This window comes from Patagioenas fasciata, chromosome 5, assembly GCF_037038585.1.
Source record: "Patagioenas fasciata isolate bPatFas1 chromosome 5, bPatFas1.hap1, whole genome shotgun sequence".
NCBI lineage: Eukaryota > Metazoa > Chordata > Aves > Columbiformes > Columbidae > Patagioenas > Patagioenas fasciata.
Window position 1 is genome coordinate 69,108,930 of NC_092524.1, and position 22,323 is coordinate 69,131,252.

At 45.9% G+C, this 22,323-nt stretch overlaps 2 protein-coding genes across 3 annotated transcripts in view; both read left to right on the top strand.

The window, feature by feature from the left end:
- Positions 1 to 6,280, top strand: part of L2HGDH (L-2-hydroxyglutarate dehydrogenase) — a 13,936-nt gene extending 7,656 nt beyond the window's left edge. For both annotated transcript variants that reach the window (XM_065838333.2, XM_071809834.1), the window contains 4 exons: positions 147 to 314; positions 1,798 to 1,955; positions 3,183 to 3,314; positions 3,948 to 6,280. In XM_065838333.2, coding sequence (XP_065694405.1) covers positions 147 to 314; positions 1,798 to 1,955; positions 3,183 to 3,314; positions 3,948 to 4,143 — 654 coding nt within the window. In that variant the 3' untranslated portion in view covers positions 4,144 to 6,280. The remainder of the gene's footprint in view (positions 1 to 146; positions 315 to 1,797; positions 1,956 to 3,182; positions 3,315 to 3,947) is intronic.
- Positions 6,281 to 7,792: 1,512 nt separating this feature from the next.
- The window catches only part of SOS2 (SOS Ras/Rho guanine nucleotide exchange factor 2), a 55,757-nt gene continuing 41,226 nt past the window's right edge, over positions 7,793 to 22,323 (top strand). Inside the window, exons 1-3 of the mRNA XM_065839311.2 lie at positions 7,793 to 8,161; positions 18,974 to 19,099; positions 22,069 to 22,200. Coding sequence (XP_065695383.1) covers positions 8,075 to 8,161; positions 18,974 to 19,099; positions 22,069 to 22,200 — 345 coding nt within the window. The 5' untranslated portion in view covers positions 7,793 to 8,074. The remainder of the gene's footprint in view (positions 8,162 to 18,973; positions 19,100 to 22,068; positions 22,201 to 22,323) is intronic.

The window sequence follows — 22,323 nt, forward strand, 5'->3', positions numbered from 1 at the left end:
TCTCCCTCCTTCTGAAAGTATGGTTGGTTTTCTTGCTGGTCTCGACTCATTTTTTTCCAAAGCTCGTATGTGATGGGTGGTTTTTCAGTAGTAATGTTGAATTTTTGTGCATTTTGTTGTTCTTTTGTAAATATTTTATTCCACAGGGTGAGGAAATCTATTGTCGGCACATCGTGACCTGCGCAGGGCTTTACTCAGACCGCCTGTCCGAGATCAGCGGCTGCAGCCCCGAACCTCGGATCGTTCCCTTCCGCGGAGATTATTTGGTGCTAAAACCTGAAAAGTCCTATATGGTTAAAGGAAATATTTATCCGGTACGTACCGCCCTATTTGTCTTTCACAGTGTACCCTAAGAACTGCTAAAACTACAGAAATAAGCGCAATATTCCACGGTTATTTCTGTTAGACTGCGGATAGCGATGCACAACGTATGGACACAGATTTAGTTGCTTTCTGAGAGAACAGCTTGGTTTTGTTAATTCTTGAAGAACAGGTAAAAGCACCATATGGGAAATGATTGCCAGTTGTTTTGTGTGTGTGTGTTTGGTTTTTAATAGGGGAAATAGTTAAACATTTAGCACAATAGCCACGTACCAACAAAAACCTGGCTTCTTTCTTTATGTTATAAAATCCATAGGCCGGATTGAGAAGCCAGTGAGGGGCAACAGTAAATAACAAATGACTTAGACATAGGGTTTAATCTTGCGTGCTAATACCCAAAGCTCAGTTTTAGCTATTTGCCTCTCAATCTCATCTTTGAATTAGCGCCTTCCAGCCTCAGAATTTTTTCATTATGGCCAAATATTGGGGCTGAGATTAGAAAACAGCACAACTCTTGGTGATGCCACCAGTGTAGTTTGCGGAGTAGTTGCACTAAGTGTTCGAAGTATTAATAGCGTATTTTAATGGGATAATCAATGCGCTAAATAGAGAAAAAGAACCTATCTTAAAGCACTTTTAAGTCACAATGACACTGTTTTTTTGAGAAATACCCAATAGTTGCTGATTTTCAGACTATAACACAGTCACCTCTGTAGGCATCTTTTCTAAATAGCTCAAGATTGTGAAGTACTGGCGCATGAAGAGGTTTTGCTATTTCATACTTGTCTCTACATAGAGCTTATTTCTTATTTCTGGTTCAGCCTTCGCACACAATTACACAGAATTCCATTCACAAACAGAAAGCAAACTGCAGATCCTTACCATTAGCATTACTCAGGCTTGCTAACTGCGCCTTGTTTTGAGCAACACCGGAATGGGGAGGTTTTCCTTATATTTTATAACCTATTTTATCGCAGTGTAATTACTACCGGTGAATAACATCAGTGTGTCATCGGTTTTGTTGTGGCTTGATTTATATCCTGAGAAATCACATACTTTTTTCTGTTTGTTTTGCTTTTACCTAAAATGCAGTTTTACTTGGCCCTGCTCTGTTCGTCAGTGTTTTAAATTACGGACGTGCTTTAACTGCAGACTTAACAAGCAGAAAAACCAGCGCAGGAGCCAGTTGTGTGGTTATAGGACTTGAATTTTGTTGTAGTGATTGGAAATAAAATGGCAAATTTCCTTCCTTTTTCACGTGTTCATTTAGAAATAGTTATTTCCATTATTGGGAGGACAACCCCTTGGCTGTGTTTTGGGTTGTTTCATTGACTCTCTCACACAATAAACTGTAAATGTCTGTACTTTCCCCCTCACAAACGTTTTCCTGGATGAGTTTGGTGACTCGAGCGGTTGCGTGGCTGTTTCTCTGACCCGGTTTGTAACATCTGTAACAACTGTCGTGTCCCGCTTTAGGTTCCCAATCCTCGGTTCCCTTTCCTGGGGTTTCATTTCACGCCGAGGATGGACGGCAGCGTCTGGCTCGGTCCTAACGCAGTGCTGGCCTTTAAGCGAGAAGGCTACAAATTGCTTGACTTCAGCGCTGGCGAGTTTTTAGACGCTGTAACCTACAGGTAATATCTTGCCTTTTTCCCTGCCGAACGCAGTTATTTAAATGTCAACTTGTGACTCCATGGAAGCCAATTGTCAAAACGCCAAGTTCTTGGTGTGTTTAAAGACAGCTGTGCTGATGAGGGTGGACTTCTCCAAGACATTTGACTTCATGTGATCTTGTATTTGAATTTTCATCAACTCCCGAGACGTGTCGCAGCTGGTCGGAGAATGTGGCTGCTCATCGGAAGGTGCTTTTGAGCCGTGTTGCTGCTGGTGGAGCTTTTCCAGGATTGGTTTTGGCCCAATGCAGGGGAATGTTTTAATCAACCTAGACAGTGCAATTAAAATACCTGCAGAGGATGCTTGGAAGAGAGAACACAGAGTGGTCTGAATTGCTGTGTCCAACTTAATTTGAGCATCAATATGTATTTAAAACATGTCCAAGTAGTAGGAAATATGTTAAGGGCCATGAATGCAGGCTGGGAAGCTGCGTCTAAGAAAGCACGTCAGAGGAAATAGGAATCGTTACTGAAATTGCAAACTTAAACAGGGTATCTGTAGAAGTTGAGAGAAATCTTGCTTCGTTTTGAGGGGCTGGACAGGCCATTACCAAGTGCTCAATTTTGGAAATTAGACTTGGAAAAAGAATGTGAAAATATTAGGGAGGATTCAAGGAGAGGCTGCGAAACAGGTCAGGGAACTGGGGAACAGCTTTCTGGCAAACAGCTCAACTTAATGCAGTTTATTAAAGAGTTGCAAGTATCTTGATTGTTGTCTATAGATTTTTGCACTGGAAGGCTTGAGGAAAGCGAAGCGAGCAAACAAGATTGGCAAAGACACAGCAAGGTTCATTGGCTGAGGGCTGAGCGGTTAGGAGCGGGACGATCTTTTCAGAATGTTTGTGGGAAAACATCCCAAGCGACGTGTCCGTCTCCCCTGCTCTCTGTGGGTTTTCAGTCTCTTGCCATTTGACAGGACCAAAGGAAAATCCTGGGCTTAGGAAGGACCGGAGTTCAGAGCTAAGTCTAAAGGATTGTAGATGCAGTGCTACAGCTCTGTGAACAAGGTTTGTTGAAACAGGGAAGGACAGATGTATTTCTCAAGTAGAAAGCACTGATTGCAGCACTGATGTTGGGAATGGGAACTTCAGCCACGCAGTTGCATTTGCTACTTTCTTAGCATTAGTTTGACATTTACCGTGCAAGGTTTGTTCTTCCCGCAGTGATTTTTTTTGTTGCTCTCAACAGTGGGTTGTGGAGGCTTGTGCTGAGGAACTTGTCTTATGGACTGAGTGAGGTGTACAGAGCGTGTTTCCTCAGCGCTCAGGTGAAGGAGCTCCAGAAGTTCATCCCTGAGGTCACCGTCAATGACGTGCTCAGGTAAAGATAACACCCAGGGGCTTGTTCATCTCTCTTTTTAACCAGTAGCAAGAGTTGCATTAAATTACTCCCTTCCTCCCCCAAAATATGCTACCAAATCATGGAAGTATTCAGTTGTGAAATTCACAGTTGTGGCATTCACAAAATAATAAGTAGTCTTTATCCTAGTGACACATTCAGTAGCTTGAACACAGTCTGAGTTCACAAAGAAGGCAGAACACTGATGAAATTCGGAGGGGAAGCCAGACTGTGAGCTGCTGCTGAGTGAATGTTGACTTAGTTTAATCATCTCAATAAAACTGTATTCAGCTTCTTACTGTGTGGAGAGAGAAAGTAATTCGAAGGAGTTTAGAAATGCTGAGGAACTGAAGAGACTCGTGAGGAAAGATGAAGCACTGAAGTGAGTAGAAGTGGGTTTAACTATCCAAACATGTCCAAAATTCAGAATAAGAAAAGCTTGCGCATGGTGAAAGGGAGTTATTCAGCTCGGGCAATACAACGTTGGCACGAAATTCATGTCTGACGAGGCTTGCTAGTTCAAAACAAAGGGTTTCCTTTTTCAAATCACAATTCATTTTCTGACTTCAGAAAACGTTTTCTTCTTAATGGTGAGCTCCTCCTTTTATCTTGCAGGGGTCCATCCGGAGTGAGAGCTCAAGCACTGGACAGCGATGGGAACTTAGTAGATGACTTTGTATTTGATGGAGGCAGTGGAGATATTGGAAGCAGAATCCTTCATGTCAGAAATGCCCCTTCTCCTGCTGCTACCTCCTCCCTTGCCATCGCAAAAATGATCGCGGATGAAGTGAAGCAAAGATTTGAATTGTGAATGATTGACGGGCGCAGCGCGTGGAGCAGCTTGTCTGTGTTGAGTGAACTCTGCAGCCTTTAATGATGAAGATAAAACGTGTCGCTTGCGAGATCGGTGCTGGTACAGCTGTGCGGTGCAAAAGCGGCGTTTGAAATGTTCACCATTGCCGTTCCACGGCTTCTCGGCTTCGTGAACAAAGGAGTTAGGGGGCCTGGCGAGACCTGACGTGGTGCCACTGTCTGCAAGGAGCAGCAAACAGCCCTGTTGGCAGTAAAGGTTTGAACACCTGCATCCTTGAATCCCAAGCATGAGGCGAGGGGCTCCCAGCACCGCACTGGGCTTTTAGGTGAAGCCGGAGGAGCCTCTGAGGTGGCGTTGCCCACACGGACTCCCCACGGCTCTGCTCTGAACGTTGTCTCCTCCTCGCACTCTGCAGAGGTGGTCGGTCCTCTGGAGACCCCCAAGCATGGGGGGGTTCTCTGTGCGCTGCTCTGTGACTCCCAGTGGTTTGGAGTCTACAGGCCCCTGGCTTATACTGAAGTAATGGAAATGGATAAGCCCCGCTTAAGGGTTCTGCTGATAAGGAATTAAGGGCTTTATCAGAGACTGAAAACAATATTCAGGGCCTTCTACATGAACGTAGAGTATTTCAGAGAAAAATAAGCCTAACAACAGATTACCAAATCCAAGTCAATTTAGATACACAATTCCGATACGCTATCTGATCACTGTCTCCATTTTGTTAAAGAGCTGAAATTAAAATGTATGTGTAAGCAATCACGTTTCATTTCACTGAAATTTGGGAAGTCAGCACCGATCAGAAACTACCTCCATGGGTTTTGGTTTTGTTTCTTCCTTTGAATACTGGTAGCGCAAAAGGAGTTTATCTCTGCACAGCGTGTTGAGCAACCCCGTGGAAATGGTCTTTGTAAAAGGCGATGTGAAGGGAGGGAAGGCCCAGAAACCTGGTGAGTTGAGTCACATTGCACAGTGTCACCCTCAAGAGTCAAGAGGGGCTCCTGTTACCCCAGGAGGGAGCTGAGGAAGCACCGATTACTCTGCCGAACCCTTATGGATATTTGAAGCCTTATCAGAGGTTCACCTGGGTGAGGGTCTGTGTGGAGAACATGCTTTAAACTCCAGAGCGATGTTCAACAAGTCGGGTACTCAGGTACCCGAGCAGCTCGCTGTGTTCTGCATAATTGCTACAGAAAAGAATTACATGGCCCCAGGGACAAAGCACTTGAGAATACTGTTAAAGCAGATGTTCGCAGGATGTTGGCTAATACAGATAATTGTGGGTAGTTTGCTACCAGGCAATTTGCCATACTCTTTATTTTTTTGTTGAGTTACTTTCTGTACTCCTGCTGTGCACAGGGAGTGTGTTACATGTGTCAGGTGTGCCAGCTGATGGTTTTGCTGCACAGAGCTGAGCTGCTTTTGAGGGGAAAAAGGGCTTAACCTGTCTATTTCTTTCTTAATTATTTTGCTGGTGACATCTACTTTACCACCAAAGTGACTCCCGTATAACGGCAACCTGGAAATGCAAATAATAAGCCCTTTGTTCGTTATTCTTAGCCACAGCGACACTAGACAAAGATTGAGATGCTCCAAGTGCTATAACACCACACGGCTGCCTAAAAGCGACGTCTTCACAATGGAACAATCGTATCTGCGCTCCCCAGCGCAAGTGTTGCCTATCAACAGTAAATACTACAAAAGGATTGCAAAAGCAGCTTCCTCCCACATGAGGTGTGGCCCCGACATGTATTAACAGAATAAAGACCATTAAAATGGAAAGCAGTCAGATACTACGGTGAATCTGCAGTCAGCACATTTAACCGTGCAGCCTTGCTGTGCGTTTTACTCTCAGGAGATGATTATTTGGGGGTAGAGTTTAACTAAAGCTTTTAAATTATGGATCTTTGTGTAGCATTCTGTGAAATATTTGTATTTTTAGAGATAAAGTTATAAACCTTTTTTAAAGGAATAACTTCAGAGGATTATGATAATGGGGTTTCATGTATAAATCTCGTTGCCCACAAAGTGTGAAAATATGTGAATATATTTTCCAAAAGGGTCTAATTCACTTGGATGGCTTAATAACTGCGCCTTTCTCTATTATGATTAAAATAGTGCGGTGGTTGTTTTCTAATTACTGTGAGGTCTGTGTGTTTCTCCTGACTTACAGAAAAGTTTCACTGGTATTTGTTAATTCTCATCTGAATTAGGCAGGATATAGCTCGATATAACAGGAATTACTTTATTTGGGGGGACACACATGAGCAAACTTGTTTTTCCTTTATTTTATCTCAGCTTATCCCACGTCAGAGCTCTTTCTCACACCGGTGTGTAAGCAGCGGGCAGAATGAGTCTTAAGCCTGACCTGGGCCTGTAATGGCACGTGGAATGGTAATTCTTGAAGTTCTGAATAAATGCATTAGGACAGCTTTGGGGAAATACAATTTATTCCCCGAAAATGTCCCGTAAGATCAGTCCTAAACTCTGGCAAGAGTACGGTATGCTATATATTTTTTTAAAACGTTGTAAAGAAATTACCTGATGCCTCATGTCATGGCTTAGTGGGTTGGATTTGACAAATATGTGTTATAAAAAAGGTAGAAAGGCCCTCTTTTTTTTTTTTTTCTGATTTAATTTATCCTCTCCCTTTGTAGACAAGTCTTAAAAGGGGCATTTATATAAGGCGTGTGATTTGAATACAATGCCATCGGAAGGGAAATGAGGGAAAGTTTGGCCCGAGTGGTTGCTCAGGGGGTGGAGGGAACAGCGAGAAGATATACTTGTAGATACGAAAAAACCCAGCCCCTGGGTAGGGAGGCTGGTCAGGGGGCACCAAACCACAGCTGGTGGTGACTTCTGGGCTGGTGGTTCTGGTTGATCCTTTGTGCAGGGTGAGGTGAAGGAATGGGGGACTGGAGGAGCTGGGTGCTGTGAGGAGACACTGGGAGAGCTGGGGCTGTGCAGCTGGGAAGAGAAGGGGAGGGGGATCTGATCAATGGGATCAATATCTCAGGGTGGGTGTCAGGGGATGGACCAGACTGTTCAGTGGTGCCTGATGACAGGGTGAGGGGCACCGGGCACAGACTGAAACACAGGAGGCTCCATCTGAACATGAGCAGAAACTTCTTTGCTGGGAGGTGCCAGAGCCTGGCCCAGGCTGCCCAGAGCGGGCGTGGAGTCTCCTTCTCTGAGCCATTCAAACCCGCCTGGACCCACCTGTGTGATCTGCTCTGGGACCCTGCGTGAGCAGGGGGGTTGCACTGGGGGATCTCCAGAGGTCCCTTCAACCCCAGCCGCTTTGCAGGAACCTCCCGAGCCGCTGTCCCGCCAGTGCAGCCGCGCCTGCTGGGGAGGGAGGTGCTGTGGGAGGGTCGTGTCCAGGATCGCAGCAAACAAAGCGGCTAAGAGTTCAAGGTGCTAGCGTGATGCCACAACTTCGCCCCACTCCCGATTAATTAATTAATTAATTAGCCGCAGCCGCGCCGGGTGTGAGGAGGCGGCTCCGGGCGGGCGGGGGAGGTGTCGGGTGTGCCGACTCTGCCCCTGCGCAGCCGCCAGGGGGCGCCGCTGGCCGCGGTGGGCGGGGAGGGCAGCGAGGGGCGGCGGCGCATGCGCGCGGAGGGCGGCGGCGGTAGCGGGGCCGCAGCGAGCGGGGCCGACGCCGCCTCACCCGCCGCCCCGTCAGCGCACGGCGAGCGGCCCCGGAGCCCGGCCCCTCCCGCGCCGGATGTGATGGCCGCCCGGGCGGGGGGGTGAGGAGCCGAGCCAGCGGCGGCTGAGAGCCCCAGCGCGGCCCGGCCCTGACGAGCGCCGGCGGCGGCGGCTTCTCCTTCCCTCCTCTCAGCGCCCCCCATGCCCCGGGCGCCGTAGCCGGCGGGGGAGCGGCGAGGCGGGCGGCCCCGATGCGGAGGAGCCGGCGGCGGGCGCCATGCAGCCGCCGCCGCAGCCGTACGAATTCTTCGGCGAGGAGAACGGCCCGAAATGGCGGGGGCTCTTCGTGCCCGCCCTGCGCAAGGTCAGTCCGTGTGCCGGCGGCCAGGGAGGCGGCGGCACCCCCTGAACCCTCCCGGGCTCCGGGGGGCGCAGGTGCCCGTCCCGCCTCAGCGGCTCCTCTGGGCCACACACCCGTTCCCCGGCCTGTCCCTTCCCCCGTGTGCCGCCGGGCACGGCGGGGCTGAGGCGGCTCCGGAGGCTCTCCCGTCCAGCCTGGGCTGCCCTCGGTGGTGCGAGGTCCCTGCGGCTCTCGGAGGCTTCTCTGCCAGCGGTCCCGTTCCTGCCTTCTTAACGAGGCTGCTCGGTTTGCGGCTGCTGATGGTGTCATTGATTGGGTTCTGTGCTGTGGCAGGGCAGCCTCCCAGCCCTTCCCCGGGCCGCTTCTCCTGACAGCTCCTCCAGGCTCCTTGTCACCTCCCAGGTGAGCGGCCCTTGTCACCCCAACCCTTGTCACCCTGTCCCCCCAACCTGTCCATTCCATCACTGCAAGAAAGTCGAGAACTGTGGCGCAGGGTAAAGTCTCCTTGCGTTTTCTTAAGAGGGATCAGCAACTGCCTGCTGCATCAATAAGTGATGTGGGAAACCGCTCAGCCCGTCACAGGGGAGGAATTGATCTCCTGATGTGTTTTGGGTAGCAGGGGAGTCCCCAGCCCGTCCCCCTGAGGTGGGACACCCCAGGGAGTGGGTTAAATTGAGGCTGGTGGGACATGGGGTGATGTTATTCTGCCGGGGGTCATTTGCTTGTTACCTTTCGTTGTGGATGAGCAAAGCGTGAGGACCATTATATATTATATTACCAGAATAGCTGCTGATCTGACCTCTGGTGCTGGGCGGTACTGTCGTACAAATAATGCATGTGAGTGCTGCTTTGTCTTTTTTTTTTCTCTCCAAGAATAGATTTAGAGATGGGATATTTTATTTTTTTTAATAATAAAACCCAAAGATTTGCATTCGTTTTGAGCCCCTGTGCCACTTGTATTGAAAGCTGCTGAAGGCAGCTAAGTGGTCTTGTGGCTGGCATAAAAACCACTAATCGCCTGGCTGAAGAATCCTGGATTTTCTACTGTTTACTCTTGAATCTCCTCCTCCTTGTCGTTGCTTTCCAGTGTGTCTCTGTTCCTGCCAGCTGGAGCTTGACAGAAAATGTCACCTTGACACCAACCAGCATCCACCCAAACGTGAGGGTGTATCGCTCTGACCAAAAGGATTTCTTTAAAACTTCAGTGGTGGTGTCATCGTTATAAAATACAAATAGTGTAACGGTGGATTAGTGCTGCTATTACCAGTTCTTACTGTCTCTTTGCATTTGGTTTTGGTGAAAAGGAGCAGGGCAGGAATTAGGCTTTCTAAACCAGAGGAGATAAATTAGTGATACCAGTGATGGCTTGTAAAAATTTGGAGTTGCTTATAGGCAGTTTCTTTTTTCTTCCTGGGAAAGTTCCTTGTCTGCAGTACCCACCCTTCAGCATGAAGCAATCCTGCTGTAATGTGCATTTATTTCGTGAACACGCCGTATCAGTGAGTCAAAACAAAATTGTATCGTTGTGGCAGTCGGGCGATGAGGGAGACGCTGTCAGTTTTAATATATTCTTTGAAAGATCAAATGCCTTAATGTGAACACTGGAGATTTTAAAACCAGGACGATTTAGTAAATTTATGGGTTGTTTTGTTTACATCTTGCACTTTCATTTTGCTAATGAGGTGTGAGCATTTCCGTTGTTTATCGGGGAGCTGAGAAGTGTTGCACTGAGTCCGAAGTGTGCATCAAAGCATCAGCTTATTTTGTTGCAGAGCTTACAGAATGTTACCACAGTTTTCAAATAGTTTGCAATTCCTCTCTGAATAGGCTCAGAAATCCCCTTGGCAGCCGGTTCAGATGCAATCTTTTCAAGCAGGATGCTTTTGTGAGGAAAATGTTGAAGTCTGAGCTTCAGGAACTTTTTTGTTAAACACCTGGAATAGAGGTAGTTGAACTTCTCAGCTGGGTTTTCATCACAGGTAGTACAGAGGTAGAAATGCTTGCAGGAATGGCAAATAGAATCCTTTTTAATGAATACTTCTTGTAATAGAAGAAGAGGAAAGTTTTTGGTTTTCCTTGAGTTTGTGAGAAGCCTTAATTCTAACACATAGAAAACCGTGGAGCAGGAGAGTGAGCCAGCACCGTTCACTGTCAACAGGTAGTATTTCCTTGCTTCTTGAATTTGTAAGTCCACGACATGTTTTGAAGAGCTCAAGTCTCTTTCATTATCTATTCAGCAAGTTTAAGGTCACTTTTGAAATCAAAACACTTGTAGACACTTGCGTTTACTTTCATTCTATGCAGCTGACACTTGGCAAATCACAAGTGAAAAAAAAGAAGATAAAATACATCAGTTCTTAAATATGTTTTAAAAAGTGAGAATTGTCTTTTGAACAATATTCTGTATGTGTTTAAGCATGTATGTATTCTTAAGATTAGTAAATAATACTAAATCGTATATACCAGTGCAAGTCTTTTGGGGAAAAACAGAACTAAACAGCAAGACATTATTAATACAGGTGTTTTAAAACTGTTTTTTAATATTGATGTCGCCACATCCTTAGCACTGGCACCTTGCAATCTAGTAAACTGAAGATTTGGAAGTGGTTTCATGTGTTTCCTCTCCTCCAGCTGGTAGATGTACAAGCATGTCCTTAGTGTAAAACATTTGTTTTTCTTCGGTTGCTCTGCTGGAAGCCGCCTGAGTAGGAAGTGAACATAATGAAACTTGTTATAAAAGCCCCGTCAAAGTAAATGAATCAGAAGAAAACAGTATTTTTTTCATCTGGTCGCTGAGGTTACGGTTCCTTGAACTGCTGTTTGCAGTGAGGAAATCACTTCAAACAGGTCCACGCTCTGAGCGTTGTGAAGGCCTTTAATCTGGGAGCTGGCCTGGGTTGGTGCAGGAGCCCGATGTCTCTGGACAGCTCGGGGTGCGTTTCCACGGCCCCACTGGTGGGTTTGGGTCCTGGGGACAATGACAGCGGGTGGCAGGGCTTTTCTGACCCCCTTCTCTGATAAAACCAGGACCCTGCGGGGAGGATTTTCTGCAGGGGTGGGTGCTGGAGGGGAAGGTGGTGTCGGGGACTTTGCTCTCTCCCCCTTTTCCATTTCCCTGGGTGTTTGTTGTTTGCTTTATTGGGGTTTTTAGCTCTTTGTGGCCCAATGGCCTGTGTGGGGAAAGATGTCAAATGATGAAACCTGTTGCTAAAATTGGCATTTGGGTTTTGTAACCGGTGCCAAAGCTCGTTCTTGCTGGCCGGCAGCTTTCTTCCAGGCACAGCTTTCCAGAACTGCATTGATTTTGCAGGTTGATATCAATGCTTTGATGTCATGTCTGTTAATCTCAGACTGGGATTGCAGGGCAGCCCCAAAAAATGAGGTGTGAATCTCAGTGGTAGCAGCTGAGTGTGTAACTCCTATGAAGATCCCAGTTTTAATATACTGGACATCGTATAAAAAGCTTTTAGGAATTGTAATTGAAAACTTAACACCAAATATCTCCCATTGCTACTTGGAATAAGATTCTATTCCAATAACTTGGAACATTATCTACAAACAGAGGCCGTTAAACAGTTCATACTCGCATCTTTGCAGGCGCTCCACGTGTTGGTGTAATCACGGCACTGTACGCTATTTGTATTTCCTAAAACAATTCTGCTATTGCTCTGGACTACTCATCAAATTTCTGGAGCATGACTAAAGGGTTTATTCTTACCAAATGTTGCAGACAGAAATATAAAAGACCATTTTGAGGACATTTGGGAAGTTTACGTTGATTCGGTGCTTCTCTGTATTTTAAAACAAGAGAATGAATGTGTGAAGACAGAGATCTTGTGTAGGGTTGTGGTCCAGGTAAGTGCAGGAACTGTCAGGACGTTTCACCTGCACGTTTGCCATGGGTTTAGAGCTATTTAATACACTCTAGTGTCATTATAGTGACTTACTATTTTATGCATTCTAATTTCATTAGCATCCATTATTATTTAATGCATTCCAATATCAGCTGTAAAGTTGCTTGTTGTGATGTTTAGGAGTAATTGTTACATTTAGTTGTGGAATCTTTGAGATCATTTGGCTTCTAATAAATATACTTGAGCTCTGAAGCAGATTTGCAGCTGCTACAAACACAAATATGAGATTCAGTTTGGGAGAATTAAGGCAAGTGCTGGTGATATTGATTACCCGTGAAACGCATAGACCTGCACAAGCGTTGTTGCCTCACAACACAGTGTCCATGATCCAGAGATGCTGGAGGTGGGAAGGGAGCAGGTCCCTGTGCAGGGGACACTACCAAGCCCCCTGTAAGCAAAATATAACTCCTCCAACCTTTTTTTATTCCCAGGGGTGTGTGGGTGGTGTTGTAGGTTGGTTTTAGTCCCTTTTAAGTAAGTATGCTGGCTTTTTTGTTGTTGTTCTTGCATAAATATTCACTATCAGAAATAAAATTTGGAACCAAAGAGACTGGTCCTTAAACCCTATTTTGTTTATCTTTTTTTGTTGTTTTTATGCTGTTCAGCTTAAGTACTGCAGCTGGCAAATGGCAGTAGGAGAGTTTTCTCAGCCAGTGACGTGAAATAAAGTTAGAAGAAGAAACACTTCCTACCCGTGTTGTTTAAATGGACATGGAAAGGAGCATTTGCATTGGCTTAAACGCTTACCAGGCCAACTAGTCCTGGGAATAAAAAATAAACCGAACTATTTACTGCCACAATTCCACTCTCTCTTGGGCCTTTCTTTCCCTCACATGTGGCCTTCTCGCCCCTTTGCACACCCCATAAACCAGACACTGGGGGAACTGGGCAGAATGTGCTGCTTTTCTCCCCATTATACCCATGTTCTGGAGCCGCTCACCTCTTGCCGTGTTCCTTGATCTCCTCTCCCACTCTCCCCAGTTCTTCACCTCTCTTTCCTCCATGTGCACCGCAAGCATTATCTGATCTCCTCGGGAGAAGCTGTCGAGTCTGGGATTTGCTTTTCTAATTACCTCACCCATTCCCTTTCTCCTGGGCTTTTCAGATGAGCCATGTGCTGCCGTTCCTTCAGCCCAGCAGGTTCCTCATGGAAAAGAAAACGTGCCGAGGACATATTTTCCCCGTATTTATGGCCTCTTTACTCTGCTGACACTTCCCATGATTTTTACCATCATTTCAATGACCACCTGGTTCAGAAAGCAGTAACTCTGACAGTCTTCCCTGTCTCCAAATGGAAGCTTTGGCCTTTTCAAATATATTTTTAAGCAGTGTGTATCTTTGCTCTTTGCCATTTATTGTTCCTTATTGCATTTTCACACCTGCCCACTTAAAACAGAACCTCAAAGCTCGCTCTGCAGCTCCAAGCTCTGCTGACCTGTGTTCCTCGTGACTCAATTTTGATTATAGAATCTTCTAAAAGAAAGATTGCAAAGGTCCCGGCCCGTTTGAATAATTGAGTGTGCCTGAGCGAGCGGTTCCTCTGGGCAAGGGTGGGATTTAAGAAGTGAGGAGCGGGCGCCGAGTTCAGAGCCCAGAGCGGGAAATGATGTGTGGAGGAGCTGGGGGAGATTGAGAAGCTGTTTGATCAAAGCAAGACGTGCTCGCAGCCATCGCCGCGCCAGCCGGGGGGTTTCCTTCCCTATCACAGGGCAGAGGCTGTGCCTGGTTCTTTCAGGGCTTATCGCAATTTAAACAAGGCATTTTATATATATAAAAAATCCAAATACTTATTTTTCCGTCCATTTTAAAGATTAAAATACATGTGTACATATAAATATACACACATTTGAGTTTCTCCTTGACTCTGCGTAAAAGGACACGACGAACACAAGCCTGAAGTCGTTGGTGTGTTTGACAGCAGCTGATGGATGAGGATGCACCCAAGATGCTTTTCATAGCTCACTTATTGGATTGAGAGAATATTTTGCTAACTGGGCATCAGATGTTTAGAATTGCAGGGAAAACGACTAAAACGCCGTATGAAGATAAATGAAGTTCTGTTTTGCTTAAGACACTACTTCATATGCTTCCTCTGTCAGCATTTATTAGTAGAAGATGGGCCATCTAGAAATCGCTGTACTAGAAATAAAGTTAGAAATTAGTGCGGGTATTTTTAAAAAGCTGACGGTGCATTTTTGTTAGGGATATTGCTCGAAACATTTGAATCTCTGTGGGTCTTCCTAAAGAATTATGCTGTAGTTATGCTTGAAAATTGGGAATACCAATGCTGGATAAGAGCATCCCAGGCTTTAAAGTTACTGCATCTGGTTCCCTTCGTCCTCTGGAGCATCATCCAGATGAGGGATTAAAAATGCCTTTGGAGCAGATGTTGCATGTTTCTAACAGGCAGTGTTATCTTGAGAAGATACAAGATGAGAAGGAAGAAAAGCCCGACCTAAAAAGAGACATTCGTTGGCTGAATATGAATTTCTGCGTTTGTGATGGTAAATGCTGTCTCAGGACTCCATGTGCGTGTTGTGGGTTTGGGGTGTTTCTGTTGGTTGGTTTTGTAATGAACAATCTCTTGTTTGGCACGTGTGGAACAACCGGAGCTTTCTGAGTGTTTTTGCTACCAAAATACATATATAATGTAAAAATATATTTAGACAGTGTAACCGAGCTGCTGGTTTGTCTCATTGGTACGGGCTAAAAAGAAGTTTGGCTCTATTATTTTTTTCCCCTTTATTTTTGGTTGTTTCAAATACAACCCTTTGACTGTTGCTTTTATACTCAGGACTTCTGAATTTCCCCAAACTCAGATATTATTGAGAGTCAGACTCGTTGCCAGACCTCCTGCCGTTCAAAATTCAGCTTGCCCTTAGATTAGTTCTAAAAAAATACGATCCATTTATTTCTAGTCCTAATACCGCTGAGCAACTTGAACAGTTTTATCCTCATCTTAACAGATTTCTTCCCAGGGGCCTGTGAAGTCTGTTAACGTCTTGCTGAGAAGGAATTTTGAGCTATTGGAGGGGTGGAAGAGTAAGGAGGAGTGAAAAAGATGAGCAAAGGAAGGAGCAGCTTATGAACTCCCACCTAAAATAAAAGCCGGTCCCTCAGAAAGGCCTTAAGGCCGCGTTTAAATGCTGCACTTAGGGGACTCCTACCTGTCATTTTATTTATCGGAACGGCTTGTGAAGGAATGATCCGATGTTAATGACACAGTAAAAAATAGTCCTGCTAATCTTAATCTCCCTCTTCAGTGACTTCAAGCGCTCCACATGGGTGCTTTCAGAGATAAAACAGGTTAAAAAATCTGATTTCTCTGACACCTCCTGCTCAGAGGTCCCACAGCAGAGCTCTTGCTGCTCAGTGCAACGTGGGGATTTAGGTATTTTAACCCTTCAAGGAAGAAACATGTCCTCAGTAATTCCTCCTGCTTTTTCCATACAATCAGTGTTTGATCAGACTCTCCTTGCTTTTCCAGCCCTTTCACTCAGGGTTGAGGTGGATACTGTGAGGATCAGTGTTTTCACCTTGCTACAGCAGCATCTGGTTTGGCCAGCCGGTGCACAGCTTTTGTAACTTCTTGTTTTGCTATGAAAAACAGTGTCTTGCTACGAAATTGGTTTTTTCCTCAGTAACGGCTCTTGCACCAAAATAACTTCTCCTCAAGCCAGGGACCGCGTGGGACCTTCCATTTCAAATGGAAGCCGATTTCTAAATCCTCCGGGAAGAGTCGTCTCAACCAAGAAATGTTGGTGGTTTTGCTCCTTTCGAAGCAAACTTGACTACAGCACTTCTGTTTGTGTTCATTGTGTGAAGCTGAGGTTCTCGGACAGGGTTTGAAGATGCTCCTCCGCTCGTCCTCAACCCTTTTCGGACCTGTGAACTGCACTTAAGTCACAAGCAAAGTCATTGTCTTTGTGGCGGGGATGTGACCCTCGTGAGAGGAGAACGGCTGCGATCTGATACGGAAAATGAGAGTTCCCCATCTCTTTGTACGGGGAGCAGAGCTTCCCTCTCATCTTACAGCTCCTCTTCTTGTCATTTCTGAGCATCATTAAGGGTTCATTGTGGGGGCAATGTCTTTATTTCCCAGCTAGCCCATGCTTTTTGTGCAGCAGCGCTCGTGTCAGAGACGTGGGGGGACCTTAACTCGACGCTTCCTGGTTTCCCATTGTTTTGTGAATTAAACTCATGTTCAGGAAGAACATGAAACGCACTGACTATTGTTGAAAACCCGCAGGCTTAAGTGGTTTCAAGGAGTGGTTTTGGTTTTCTTGGGTTTTTTTTTTGTTTGTTTCTTTGAGGAGTGCTCAGCTGTGCAACAGTTCTGTGAAGCAGAGATTTGGGGTGCAGAAAACTAAATGATACTTACAGGGCTGCACAAAAACTCTGTAACAGAGCAGGACAGCTGGATTAGAAGCAGAATGTGTATTCCCTTCTCAGTGCACGGCAGCTTTATTTACGTGTTTCTTCACCTGTGCTTTCACCAGTGCAGAATTAAGCACTAGGAATGTGTGTTGTTGCCTGGGTGGATGTCTCTCCCTGGGTGTCATGTAGGAGCTCCCATGGTTGGCAGCATCTGTTCACCACCACCGTGTAATATCTTAATTATCAGTCCCACTACAATCAGCACTGGTGTATGTTTTCACGTTTGTGGTGTGTGTGTCCCTTCCCTGAGACATTTGGGTTCCCATTGTTGGTGCGTGTGGTCCCTGTGCTGCCTGTCCTTGGTAGACGTCTCCATCCATGTCATCACTCATCACCTCTGTGTCTGGGATGTTGAAGATGCGCGGCAGCAGCCCCTTCACAGAATCTCAGCCTGGTTGGGTTGAAGGGACCTCTGGAGATCCCCCAGTCCAACCCCCCTGCTCACGCAGGGTCCCAGAGCAGATCACACAGGTGGGTCCAGGCGGGTTTGAATGGCTCAGAGAAGGAGAATCCACACCCGCTCTGGGCAGCCTGGGCCAGGCTCTGGCACCTCCCAGCAAAGAAGTTTCTGCTCATGTTCAGATGGAGCCTCCTGTGTTTCAGTCTGTGCCCGTTGCCCCTCACCCTGGCGCTGGGCACCACTGAACAGTCTGGTCCATCCTCTGACACCCACCCTGAGATATTGATCCCATTGATCAGATCCCTCTCAGCTTCTCTTCTCCAGCTGAACAGCCCCAGCTCTCTCAGTGTCTCCTCATCACGAAGATGCTCCAGACCCCTCAGCATCTTTGTGTCCCTCCCATGGACTCTCTCCAGTAATTCCTTGTCCTTCTTAAACTGGGGAGCCCAGAACTGGACCCAGAACTCCAGCTGTGGCCTCCCAGGGCAGAGCAGAGGGGTGGGAACAACCTCCCTCCACCTGCTGGCCACACTTTTCCTGATGCCCCTTCTAGCAGCCCCCTCTATGCATCTTCGCTTTGTCTCCCTACCTGCTGGCCATGTTGACTCTTCCTCTCTCCTCCCGTGGAGCTGTGGGGGCAAAGCCCAGTCCTGTCCCCCCATTTTTCAGCCCACAGCAGGAGATGGAGCAGCAAGTGATGGCTCTGGGACAGCTCTACCCACCTTCCTTTGACCAGGGGGAAGGAAGCCAGCCAGACACCTGCCTTCCTTCTTTTGGGCTTGTGTCTGCACCATCTATAAAAGCCACCAGGGCCACAAATTGAGTTACCCTCAAGGTATTGGTATGAAATTATGAATTCCTCTATTTGGAGGAAGCTCTCCGAGCTCCGTTGTCTCTGGAGGGAGGAGTGCCTGGATTTCAGAGTTTGACCCGAAGATGTTCTTGCCTTCCCCAAGAAACTTCCGATCCGTTTGTCTTGTGTTTGGAGCCACGTACAGAATGCCAATGTAACTATGTAAGATTCCTTTTTGGAGGCGATTAACATATCGTTTGTATGCGGAGAGTAGGGAATTTCCCTGGATTGTATTACTTACAAATCTTTTGGCTATAGTTTAAGATCTCGTTAGTGCTTTCCTGATTGAGAGGCTGCCAGGGAAAACTGAGTATCTAGACTAAGTCTTGAGTGCTTTTTTTTTCTTTAAGGTGGGGTTGGTGTTTGATTTGGGGGATTTTTAGCAGGAAAACAGCCACGTGGGACCAGGATGAGTTAGTTGTGACCCTTAAGCTGACGTTGCCTGTTCCAGGTTGTCTGGTCTAGCTCAGCCTTGGAAACTAAAGCTGTGATTAACCTCTGTGAAGGGAGCTGAGAGGCGTTATCCTGCCTTGCGTTAGGGGGAGGTGGAAGTTGGCTTTTCTCGCAGCTCGTTTCCTAGTCTTGACACTTGTATTTTGACTCAGGATTTTCCTTAGGTCCTCCTTGCTTTTGTACTTCATCTCTCTCATGCCTCAGACAGCATTTCATGTTCTAATTATTTTGTGTTGCTGCCCTTCTCCGGTGCCGTGGCCGTGGCTTTTTATTGCCACAGGTTTTACCAGCACGTTAGTTCAGTTCCCTGCCAGACTGGTTGGTTCTCTTAGCCCGGAGTCCCTGCTTGGTCTTTTCCTCCGGTGGGTCCGTGTTCCTCCTCTGCTCACAGTCACCCAGTACTCACTGGCAGGGTTGGTAACATAACTGCGTGTTACTCATTCTGGGGATGAATAACTGCAGAATTACCCACAGTCATTGTTTTTGCTGCATCACTGGCAGAAATGTGCCTTGACTTGAAATCCTTTCTCTACCATCAGGCCCAACCACTTGGGTTTTAATTGAACAGAGACGCCAGCTTTGCAGGAATAGGAATTGCCACCTTAACTACATAGAAAAACTTGTGGGGAATTACTGGACATGTGGGAATTTGCAGCACCACAGTACAGAGCTGCCCTGCTTTTTTCCCCGATTCTTCCTTCCATACAATTTTAAATGGGGAAAAAAAAAACCCTAATTCTTTTATTTCTTTTGGACAGGTTCAGCAACAGGTTCATCCAAACCTTTCAGCAAAAGAAGATTCCCTCTATTACATTGAGGAGTTGATACTTCAGCTGCTAAACAAACTATGCATCGCTCAGCCGCGGACGGTCCAAGACGTAGAGGTAAGAACGATACTGGAAAACCAAGCGCTTGCTTGCAGAATCACTAAAAGGAACAAAGGTATTTGGACGTTAAAGCAAGTCGAAGCTGAAGAACAGAGTCTGATAGTACTTAAAGATTATATAGTATTGAGATTTCACAAAGCAGGCTTAGTTGGAAACTCGTTTCCCTGTACAGGGCTTCAGGATAGAAATGGTGGGAATCTGTTTGTTTCAGCATTATTTTTAGAAATGCACAGTACTTTGAAGGATTTTCTGCTGCTCGAGTGCACCTTAGGCTTAAGGCTGTTGCAAGCTGACCTGCTCCTTGACATAAATATACAGACAAAAGGAAATGATGGAATGAAAGGTTACTGTTGTTAGGCCTGGATTGTGCAGCTGAGAGAATAGAGTTGTATGTTCCTGGAACTTTATTGAGCTCACTGAGGCTCTTGTATTATTGCAGCTGTCTGTTTTGTGTCATCGCGTACAAAACCAGGGCTTTAATGGAGTGCGCGGCAGTCTGCACTCGAGAGGGAGAAAGCGCTTTCATGGAGCTCCGGCCCCTTGTAGCTTTGTAGAGTATTCATTTTACATCAATCTATATGTCTAGGGTTTTCAGCCTAAACCAAAATGAAGTCCTTGTCTAATATTCTGGATGTGTGTCATGGAAATCAAGAATATATGTATGTATTTATTTACAAAATAATTGCTTGAGGGGTTTTAGATTCCTATTAGATGCGGCAGTTGCCTTTTATTCAGCATTGAGTTAATTCATTAATCATAAGCAAAAATTAATAATTAATGTATTTCATAATACTGGTGCATGGAGATTCTAGCATGACTAAATAAAAGCAAAATTTAATAGTCCTTTAATAGCTCTCCAGCATGTTATCTGCCTAGAGTCTGGATTTGAACTTTGGATGGGGAGCTGAGAAGTAACCGTGTTCGTTCTGCAGTTCTCAGCTGATCAAAGCCTTCAGCACACGGGCCGGCTTGAGAGAGCGCTGGTTATTGCACACACCGACTCCCGACATTTCTGCTCCTGAGTCACGCGATGATACAATTACCCTGTGCATGTGCAAATTAATAATTTTAATTGGGTGTGTGTACGCTGTGTGCAGAACTGCACACAATACAGGCAACGTTCTGAGATAACCGGCAGCTCTCTGAATTGTATTTATGAATATCACAGCAGACACTAAATCCCTGTGTGTTGTATTTTGAATATACCTGGCATTTAAAAGCTATGAATGTTATAACTTTTATTTCATTTAAAAACACAGAGCTAGGTTGAAATAGTGGTAACAGGTTCCCCAAAACATTATTGTTCTGTAGGTAAATAGATTCAGACTCTTCCAGAGCGGGGAAAGTAGGATTGGGTTTTGTGTTGGAAGTTGTTGGTGAGGTTGTACCAGCAACAGGCACCCGAGATCCATGAATCAAGGCTTCTGGCTCTGCTCCTCAGCTGCTTTTAGCTGTAAGGAAAAACAGGAGAGCTGTGATCTCTCAAGTTTATCGTGCAGATATTTCCACAACAGCCTGGAGTTAATGGACCTATTCATGCATAATATTATATTGAAGTATTTGCAAAATCCAAAGTCTAAAATGTCAAATTATGAAGGTTTTATAAATAGAAAAAGCCCTTCAAATCACTCCCAGCAGAATGCTGGGACCCAGTGAGGTGGGAGCGCAGAAGGCGGGTGTTTCTGGTCAACTGTCCTGCTGAAAACTGCTGAATGACACATTACATCTGTTTTATGGGCGGTCTCATGGTAGAATCCCAAGGAAGGTTGATTTTGGTGGAACAACCCAGAGCTTTCAACCAATACCCACGAGGAAAGGTCCCCATGTGTTTACCTGCACGGACGGCCGATGCCGAAAGCTGAGCGTTCAGTAGCCATGTGCGAATATTTAAAAGCTGCCTCAGAAGACCTTAGGCCTCCTGGTCAATTTCAAGATACATGCCGAAATCTTTTTCTCAAAGGGACACATAGATTTCACCATTTTTCTTTGGATCATTCTTCAGCTCATCTAGAAAACCTCAGAGGGTTGTCACCCTCATTGTGGCCCAGGTTACAGCTCCAAAGCAGAGACTGAGGTGGCACCACAGCTGCTTGGGGATGCCACGTGGAGCAGGGCCATGGTAGTGGGCTGTGTAGCGGCAAGTGATGGCTGCTCGCTCCGAGCTATCCAACTTAAATCTGTTTTTCCAAAATCAAAACAGTTGTCAGAGTTCAGTTTAGAGTTGTTTTTCCAGCATTTAATTCCACAGTTGGCAGAGACTGCAGCGAGGGGCCTGGAGAACTTTGTGGAGGGCAGGGCTGGGGTGTTCCACGTGTTCAGCTCAGGGCTGCTGCCCAAAGCACTTGCTTCTGTTAGGGGGGTTGTCTCACCTGTTACAATGGGAATTTATATGTAAGTGACCTGAAATTGCCTCCAGTTTACCACGGCAAACTGTAAACTGCAGCCACAATGGGGAAGATACTCCTGTGTGAGTTTGTGGAGCCCAAAGTCTTAAGCCAGACTTTTCATTAATCACAACGCTTCTCCTAGTTTCTGCCATAAACTTGATTCTGATGTAGGACAAGTTACGGTCTGAACTTTTATGAAACAGGAACAGTAACAACTTGGGTTTTTTTTCCTTTAGACTGTAAACTATTTAGTGTTTCCTGATGTTGTTTATATTTTGGGCTCCTGCTCTCAGCTGAGGTTTCTCGCTGCTCTTGTGCTGTGAAGATCATCGAGCGGAGTCATTGTAGGAGACTGGAAAGAGTTCGTCGTGCTTAGGGAAGTGAGGCTGTTTGTGATTATTGAAAAGAGTGAAGCCGAGTTGGGTAAGAAGGGGAGAACAGTTAGCAAAAGGCGTTACAAACACTGAGGAGGAGGATAATTGTCTCTACTGCAGGGGAAGTAATTTGCTGTTGTGTTGTTTTTTCAACTGCTCTTTGATTACTGCGGTTAATCTAAGTGCACTCGTTATGTTTGGACAGGAGCGCGTTCAAAAGACATTTCCTCATCCAATAGACAAGTGGGCGATTGCTGATGCGCAGTCTGCTATAGAGAAACGAAAAAGAAGAAACCCTCTCCTGCTGCCTGTGGACAAAATACATCCTTTGTTAAAGGTACTTAACCCCACAACCTGATGGCTGCTGCTCTGCCCACCACACACCCTCCAGCATAACCTTTAAAGTATTTCTTTAGTTTGTGTGAAATTAGGTAAGTTTCTCATGTTGGTTGAAAGAGTA